General features: G+C 35.5%; 1 protein-coding gene across 4 annotated transcripts in view; it reads left to right on the top strand.

The window, feature by feature from the left end:
- FAM126A (family with sequence similarity 126 member A) overlaps nt 1–8551 on the top strand; it is a 132912-nt gene that overhangs the window by 72148 nt on the left and 52213 nt on the right. For all 4 annotated transcript variants that reach the window (XM_037737900.1, XM_017526973.2, XM_017526976.2 and 1 more), the window contains one exon: nt 4011–4089. In XM_037737900.1, the coding sequence (XP_037593828.1) occupies nt 4039–4089 (51 nt within the window). In that variant the 5' untranslated portion in view covers nt 4011–4038. The remainder of the gene's footprint in view (nt 1–4010; nt 4090–8551) is intronic.

Here is an 8551-nt window from a genome sequence, read left to right as displayed (position 1 = left end):
AGAGACGGGGTTTCACCATGTTGACCAGGATGGTCTCGATCTCTTGACCTCGTGATCCACCCGCCTCGGCCTCCCAAAGTGCTGGGATTACAGGCTTGAGCCACCGCGCCCGGCGACGAACTTCTTACCTTCTAATTCTTCTAGCTTTTCCAACAGAAACACACTGAGCTGTTTGCCATAGCACATTGATATCCCTACATGATCTTATTTGTCCTTGCGGTAGGCAAAAGATGCTTTAGCCAAAAACTATTTTATTGAGTAAAAACCTATGTTCTGTTCTTGATAACCAGACACTTGTTTTGTGATTTTAGTCTTTGGAAAGACTTCCCAAACATCTCTTTCTGGCCCTATGAATTATATTACTTCTGGTGCATTGAGAGGCAGCTTTATTCACTTGATGACCCAGGTAGGCAGTGTGGCATCAGCAACACTTCTTTTTAAGTGGCAGCACAGATACCCTCCTCCTTCACAGTTGATTGGTCAGTTTCTAACCAGCAAAATCCTAAAATCAAATTAATTTTATTCTGTAACATAATCTGAACATTTTCCTCTCTGCTCTATTTTCCTGAAATTCACCTAAGAATTCTTGATAATCTGCTGGTACTGCTTAATTTAACTACAGCAATGGCGTCATTGCATAGGAGAGAAGTTTAAAATTTCGTGATGTGTCACAATCCATTTATAGAAATTTGGTTGCTCTATAAATTTATAGAAACTAGATTTTCATAATGATAGATAAAGCAAATGGTTGTAAAAAGTTGTATAGTAGTTTACAGTTAGTACTTAATGATGAAGGGGATGATGTAAAATAAAAGGACATTTTTAGAGTTTTACAGTGAAAGTTACAAGTACTTAAAAAATATTCTTATAAGATAATTATAATGTTATATGTCTCTGATGACAACACTAAAAGATAAACTTTGGTAATTGGTTATTAAGATTAATAACATAATGTGGGAATTGAAGAATAAGATATTTGACTTAGAAAGGTTTTATTGGCCAGGTGCAGTGACTGATACCTGTAATCCCAGCACTTTGGGAGGCCAAGGCGGGCAGATCACCTGAGGTCGGGAGTTCGAGACCAGGCTGACCAACACTGAGAAACCCCGACTCTACTAAAAATACAAAAAATTTATCTGGGCGTGGTGGCACATGCCTGTTATCCCAGCTACTGGGGAGGCTGAGGCAGGAGAATGGCTTGAACCTGGGAGGCATATGTCCTCAGTCTATTGAGTATAAACATAGGTAGAATTTCTGGGCTCATAGAGTATATGTGTGTATCCTCAAGTTTAGAGGACATTGCTGAAGAATTTTCCAAGATATTGTACCAGTTTGCATTCACATTAGCTGTGTCTGAGTGTTAATTGCTCCATATCTTTTTCAACACTTGATGTGATCTGTCTTGTATTTTAGCCACACATATGTATGTGTGTGTGTGTGTGTGTGTTATGGTGTTTTTTTTTTTTTTTTTTTTTTTTTTGTCAAGACATCATTGCTTTGCATTCACTGTGGGTTTTAACTGATGTGTCCCTGATGACTAACACAGTTGAGCGTGTTTCATGTGCCATTTCCATATGAGTAAGTGATGGTCTTGTTTTTCCTACAAGATTGTCTACCTTTTTCTTAATAATTTATAAGAGTTCTTTATATATTCTGGATATGAGACTTTTGTCATACATATGAATTGCAGATATCATCTGCCACTCTGTGGCTTTGCCTTTTCATTCTCCTAGCGGTATCCTTTAGTGAGTAAAAATTCTTACTTTCCAGAAGTCCAGTTTATCCTTTTTCCCTCCTTGTAATTAGTGCATTTGTGCCTCTTGTTTAAGAAACCTTTGCCTAAGCCAAGATTATGAAAGTACTATCTTGCATTTTCTTCTAAAAGCTTTATGGTTTACTGTTCACAATTAGATCTGTGATCCAACTGAAACTGTTTTTTGCATACAGTATGACCTGGGGTGTCATGGTTCTTTTTGTCCTCTCCATGTAGCTATACAGATAACCTAGTCACATTTATTATAAAGATCATCCTTTCCTCACTGAATTGCAGTGCCATTTTTGTCATAAATCAGGTGACCATGTATGTGTGGGTGTTTCTGGCCACTCTACCCTGTTCTATTGGCTGTTTTCTGTCCTTCTGACAGTGCCACCACTGGCTTAATTACTATAGTTTTTGGTAAGTTTTATAGAAACCTTTGCTATCGGAAGTCCAGGTCCCACAGCTCTGTTGTTCTTCAAATTGTCCTTAACTGTTCTTGGTCCTTGGTATATTCCTCTTGCTTTTTTTAATTTTTAAAAAATTAACCTTAATTTTAACTAGAGAGTTACTTTGAAGTTTTGTAGAAATTTTACCTCCTTAGTTCTGTGTAACTTGATGTAGTGTGGTTCTGATATATTAGATAAACAGTGAAATTTATACAAAAGAAAATGTTTGTGCATTTGTATTGGCTTTGCTTCACAAATATGCAGAGCAGGATAAAATGAAGTAGATACAGGCAGACAGAAAATAAGTGTAAGACAAAGAGAATCAGTTATGAAACTCACAGTATCCATAATATAAAAACAAACAAGTTACTACAAAGGAGAAGTTTTCCTGGGACTGAAAACTTAAGATGTGAATTTTCTACTCTGTTGGCTTTTAAGGAAGATAAATGTGATCTAGCAGTGCTTTGGTAACATTTTGGACATGATTTCAAAGCCCAGTTTATCCAAACAGACAGTTCTGTCATTCCATATATGTGGTTTTCTGTTAGTCTGACTTGATCCAAGGAGAAAATGGGCTATTTTTTATTTTAAAAATAAAATGCATATTACTCAAGTAATCTTTTATGAGTGAATGAATGAATAAATGACAAAAAAATTTTAACCATTTTTTAAATAAGAATTAGACAGCAGGAACTTTAGAATGTATCTTTGATAAGAACCTGTGTTGTTCATTAAGGTATATCTGGATACTTTGATAGACAGCTGAGCAGAGTTTATAAAAATTAGTAATAATAATAATAATAATATTGCATAGTAATAATACTTTGTTGCCAGGAACTGAAATAACTGCTTTTATTTACATTTTAAAATGTATTACAATAACTCCTTGCAAATAGGTACTATCATTATTCCTATTTCACAGATTTAAAAAAAAGTAAGGCAAATATCTTGCCCAAGATTATACTGCAAGTAAGTAATAGAATCAGAATTCATTTCTGGCTACTCTACCTCAGTTTCTACTACATTATAATGCTGATGAAAATTAAGAAGCCTAATGAAGGATTTGTGACTGAATTTGGAAGTTAGGAAATTCAGATAGAGCTCAAGTTTACTGTCAGGAAATAGTTTCCAAGTCTACTCCCATACAAATGCATGGGTAAAGAAAAATACATTGTATTTTGGCAAACATTTTGCTTGAGATAAAACAATTCTGCATTTCCTCTAACTTGTTTCTTTAAATTTGTACTTAAGTAAATCCCAATCTTCTGAATAACTATTGTCAAATATGGTCATTTTGAATATTGTCCCTTTTACTTTTTAAAAAATGAATATTACACTTTCAAGAAACCAAATGGCTTGCCTAGTTACTGCTGTAAAGAACTGAAATGTAAGCAAATTAAGTTACTTTAATGCTTTCTATAAAGTCAATTTTGGATGCATGTCTTCTTATATTTTCACAGTTTTGAAATATTTTCTGACTTATTTTAAAGATAAATGTTCTTTTTGAAATTATTTTATTGAAACTAGGGGAAAATGTCCATTATGTTTTACAGCTGGCATTCCCGAAAACTAAATGAAAATTGCAGAGCCAATTTAGTCATGTTATGATATTTATACTTTTGTCAAAATACTTGCATTTTAAGGCTTGTTTGTGCACATTGGTTTTGAAATGAATTTAGTAATTTATGTTTGAAACTCATTTCATAAATATAAAGTAACAACTCTATGGGATTATCTCTGTTCATAGTAATCTGACTAAATAAAATGTATTGAAACCGTTAACATTTTTCTATGTTAATTTTCAGGTTGAAGGTTTAGAACAGATGTGGAAAGATGTTTACTTCAGAGAAAGGAGTTGTGGAGGAATGGTTGTCAGAATTTAAGGTAACATTTACTGTTGTACTGTAGTAATTATATTCCAAAGAAGTTTTATCTGGGGTTTAAATTCCAGTGATTTTTGCATTTTATATGACTGAAAGGCTAAATATCTGTGGGAAGAAATATTTTCTATCAAATCTCAATAGAGAGTTATTAACATAGTAATCTTTTCTGGGAAATTGATTCTTTTTTTCTCCCAAGTGGTTCAAAGAGTTTGTTTGTTTGTTTATTTTCTTTCTTTCATGGAAATACCACAAAGTAGTTAAAATCTCTGAATGTTGATGTCACTCTTCAACAACCATCATTGTCAAAATGTTTCTTCCAATTTGAAGGGCAGTGGAACTGGGCGTGACCAACAATGAGGAGAAGATGGGAAGATATTTGCTCCACTTTATAGCAGTGGATCTTTCTCTAGTTGACTAACCCAGTAGTTGTATAAGGGGTGTATAACCTTTGATTAGTTAATGAAGAAAATAAAATTTATATTTTCTTATCTCATGAACCTTTCTCTAGGATAGCTAAGACACTGTTTCTTAAATCAAGCTAATTACTTTTCTCTGTCCTTATGTGACACATAATTACATGCACTTGTGTGATTATGAACCACAAGAATAAAGAGTTTTTAGGCTGCAACTGTCACTTTGATTTTGTCCAGCCCGATCAGCCCAAGACCTTTAGGGATAAAGTTACAGTCTGACAAAGTCAGGGTTATTGGCTTTTTGCAAGTGAGAGAGTTTGCCCAACAGATACCATGGGACCATCTCACCAAACTAAAGAAAAAATATAATTATAGTAATTTGGAGGAAAGGTAGAGTTTAGGTGAAATTTAAATGAAATGGTATCCTGGTAGGCTNAAAAAAAAAAAAAAAAAAAAAAAAAAAAAAAAAAAAAAGAAAAGAAAAAAAAAAAAAAAAAAAAAAAAAAAAACAGAGCTGTATATAATGGGGTGAACATTTGGTCTGGCCTTCAAAGTAGAGATCTTGTTGTCTTGAAAACTACAAAGTTAACATAGATTTGAAATGTGTTTAGAAACTCCGTGTTTATATGTCTGCACATGGGTTGAAAATCAAGGCTGCTTCTCTTTTTTTTAAGAGACGAGGTCTCGCTATGTTGCCCAGGCTGGAGTGCAGTGGGTATTCACAGGCGCGATCCCACTACTGATCAGCACAGGAGTTTTGACCTGCTCCATTTGCGACCTGGGCCGGTTCACCCTTCCTTAGGCAACCTGGTGGTCCCCCGCTCCCAGGAGGTCACCATATTGATGCCGAACTTAGTGCGGACACCCGATCGGCATAGCGCACTGCAGCCCAGAACTCCTGGGCTCAAGCAATCCTCCCACCTCAGCTTCCCAAGTAGCTGGGACTACAGGCACGCGCCACCGCGCCCGGTTCAAGGCTGCTTTTCTATGTCAAAGTGACTTAGATACTCTAGGCAGGAGTGGAATGTTTTGTTCTTACTGATATGTATTCAACAACAAAGTTTTTTATCATCTGTGATTTTAGACAACAAGGCCTCTTAGTAAGTAAGAATTTAATAGTCACTCAAAGAAGATTGTTATGACATTTTTCAGTTGCAGTGTATATTTAGGAAAAGCACTGTTTCCTGTTAATTTTACAGCTGGCTTTATCTGTCTCTTTTATCTAATCCTGATAAAATAGCTGGGCAGACTTTTACTTTCTCAGCTTTTATAGTCATGAATTGAGCATCCTTCTGTGAATTCCCTAAGTCATCATGAAGCGACGTAGAATGTTACAGAAGTGCTTTCTACATTTTTTAGTAGTTTGTAGTTTGCGGTCAGATGTGGTAGCTCATACCTCTAATCCCAGCACTTTGAGAGGTGAAGATGGGAGGATCACTTAGCCCAGGAATTCAAAGATGCAGTGAGCTATGATGGCACCACTGCTGTCCAGTCTGGTGACAGAGTGAGACTTTTGTCTCTAAAAGAAAAATAAAACAAAAAAACCTTTGATTAAATCTTATATGTGTATTTTAACAATTTTTTTCTCTTTTTCTCTTTTTAAAGAGGCAGGGTTTCACCATATTGGTCAGGCTGGTCTTGAACTCCAAACCTCAGGTGATCCGCTCACCTCAGCCTCCCAAAGTTTTGGGATTACAGGCATGAGCCACCACACCTGGCCCTGTGTGGTTTTTTTCTGCGTATATTATCTTTGTGTTTGAAATAGTCTGTTATCATGGCTTTTTTTTGGCAGATTGATGGAAATTGACAATTTTAACAATTGAGTGCTATTTCTTCTAGGGCATTCTTATGTTTAATGATGTACTAAAATATGCAAAAGCAAATATAGCCAGTTATCCATTCTTTAAGATGGGAGTTGTGGAAAGAGGGAATGCTAAAAGGTTGGTTGTAGGGGTAAGATCAGCTATTAAGGTAAATAATGAAAAACCATGACTGATTTCCTTCCCTTCCCATCTGTTCACTTACTCGTTTCCCCTCCTGGTTTGCATATATGGACACCTAGGAAGTGCAGTAATGAGGAGGGCCAGAGCAGCGGTTATTGGCAGTAGAGTCTGAGGAAGCAGGTGGTTGGTGTAAAGGGTTGCAGAGATGGCATGTCGAAGAGTAGCCAGAGTAGTTACATTGGTAGATTGGTTACATTGAGCAAATAAGTTAACTGAACAAATAAGTAAAATTTTGAGGATAATGGGAGTTAGATTTCTGTCTGTCTGAAAAAAGGAATTACAATCATGGAATAGGGAAAGGCAAGAAAGAACTCTAAGGTGTTGTATTGGAATTATTATGAACTCATGGGTTCTAAGTATGTATATGTATATATGTGTGTGTGTGTGTCTGTATATATATGGATACATGTATCTCATAGCTTTGTTCACTGGGAGGACCTAGAAACAATGGCACCCCAGTAGTAATGAGAACCCTAAGCACACAGATCTTCTTTTCCAAATACCATCTTCTGCTACAAGAAAGCAGAGAATGAATAAATAGAAAGTATTAAGAAATATTTTATCAATATAACATTATATGGGTAGCAGTATTTTATTAGCATTTTAAATAAATTTAATGCAAGCATAGGAAACTTTTCCTTTAGGAGGAGGGAGTGAAATCTTGGCCTGCAGGAAATAAAATGTAGTTTAAGTAGTTTTTCCTACCCAACCCCAAGATTAAATTTACCCACTTTTGAGTCAGTTTGATATTCAAATGTTTTAAATTATCTTCAAATCTGTGTTATAGCCAATCAAGAAAGGGTTTCTCCTATTCCTTGGTTAATTTGGTAGGCATTCCTGAGAATTATTTTGAGTGCTATTCTAAATTGAGTTAATGTGTGTTGAATTCAGCTCTATGTTTGACAAAGAGAAGTTTATCAGGCAAAATCAGCAGTATATCAGAGGTAATGGAATATAGAAAAGTGCTTGGGAACATGTCTACTAAGTACTTTTAAAATGAGAGTAACGTATCTTTTGAAATCTCTGATCTTAAAGTACATATTTTTGTTCAAATATTTCAGAAAGGAGGTTTTATTTACATACATATTTCTAGAAAAGCTTCTGCTTGGTTTGTTTTACTAACCATGATGCTAATAAGGCTAAGTCATCATGATTGATTAAGTGAGCTGAAAGTCAGAAACCCTTTGATTTAATTCTAATTCTCCTCCTAGGTGGTTTTATGATGTTGGGCATAACTATCCTGGGTCTCATATTTTCGTCAGAAAAGTTGAAGTACTATAAGTGGTTTATGAAGATGGTTTTTGGCTCTACATTGTTCCATGGTCACAATCTGAACTCCTAACCTCACTCAACATCTCTCAAATGTGTAGAGATGACACAATTTGCTTTGTGCAAATATTTTATTTAAAATTTTTGAAATTCATGGCATAATCATTGAAATAACAAAAAAAAGAAAAAATTTTGAAACTGAAAATTTGGTAAATTTGTTCAGCATCTGTTCTAGTTATGGACTCTCAGTATTTTCTTTTTTTAAAATTTGAGACAGGGTCTCCCTCTGTCACCCAGGCTAGAATGCTGTGGCACAATCTTGGCTCGCTGCAACCTCTACCTCCCAGGTTCAAGTGATTCTCATACCTCAGCCTTCTGAGTGGCTGGGATTACAGGTGTGCACACCACACCCAGCTAATTTTTGTATTTTTAGTAGAGATGGGGTCTCTCCATGTTAGCGAGGCTGGTCTCAAACACCTGGCCTCAAGGGATCTGCCTGTCTTGGCCTCCCAAAGTGTTGGCATTACAGGCATGAGAAACTGCACCTGGCCTATTTTTTTTCTACATGAACCAAATGATTAGTCCAGGATTTCATTATCTTAAGATCTCATGAATAGTTTAGGATTATTTTATTTACTAGTTCTTCACCCATCTGTCCATCTTCGTTAATTCTCTTCTACTCAACCCATGTATCACCTTCTTAAATTTTTGAAAAACCGTCTGTCAAATGATGCTTTAGTATGAGGCATCTGTCTTCAATTTTTTTTTTTTTTTTTTT

Source organism: Cebus imitator, unplaced genomic scaffold (genome assembly GCF_001604975.1).
Source record: "Cebus imitator isolate Cc_AM_T3 unplaced genomic scaffold, Cebus_imitator-1.0 Scaffold45, whole genome shotgun sequence".
NCBI lineage: Eukaryota > Metazoa > Chordata > Mammalia > Primates > Cebidae > Cebus > Cebus imitator.
The sequence above is the reverse complement of the archived record's forward strand: the minus strand, read 5'-3'. Positions and strand labels throughout refer to the sequence as shown.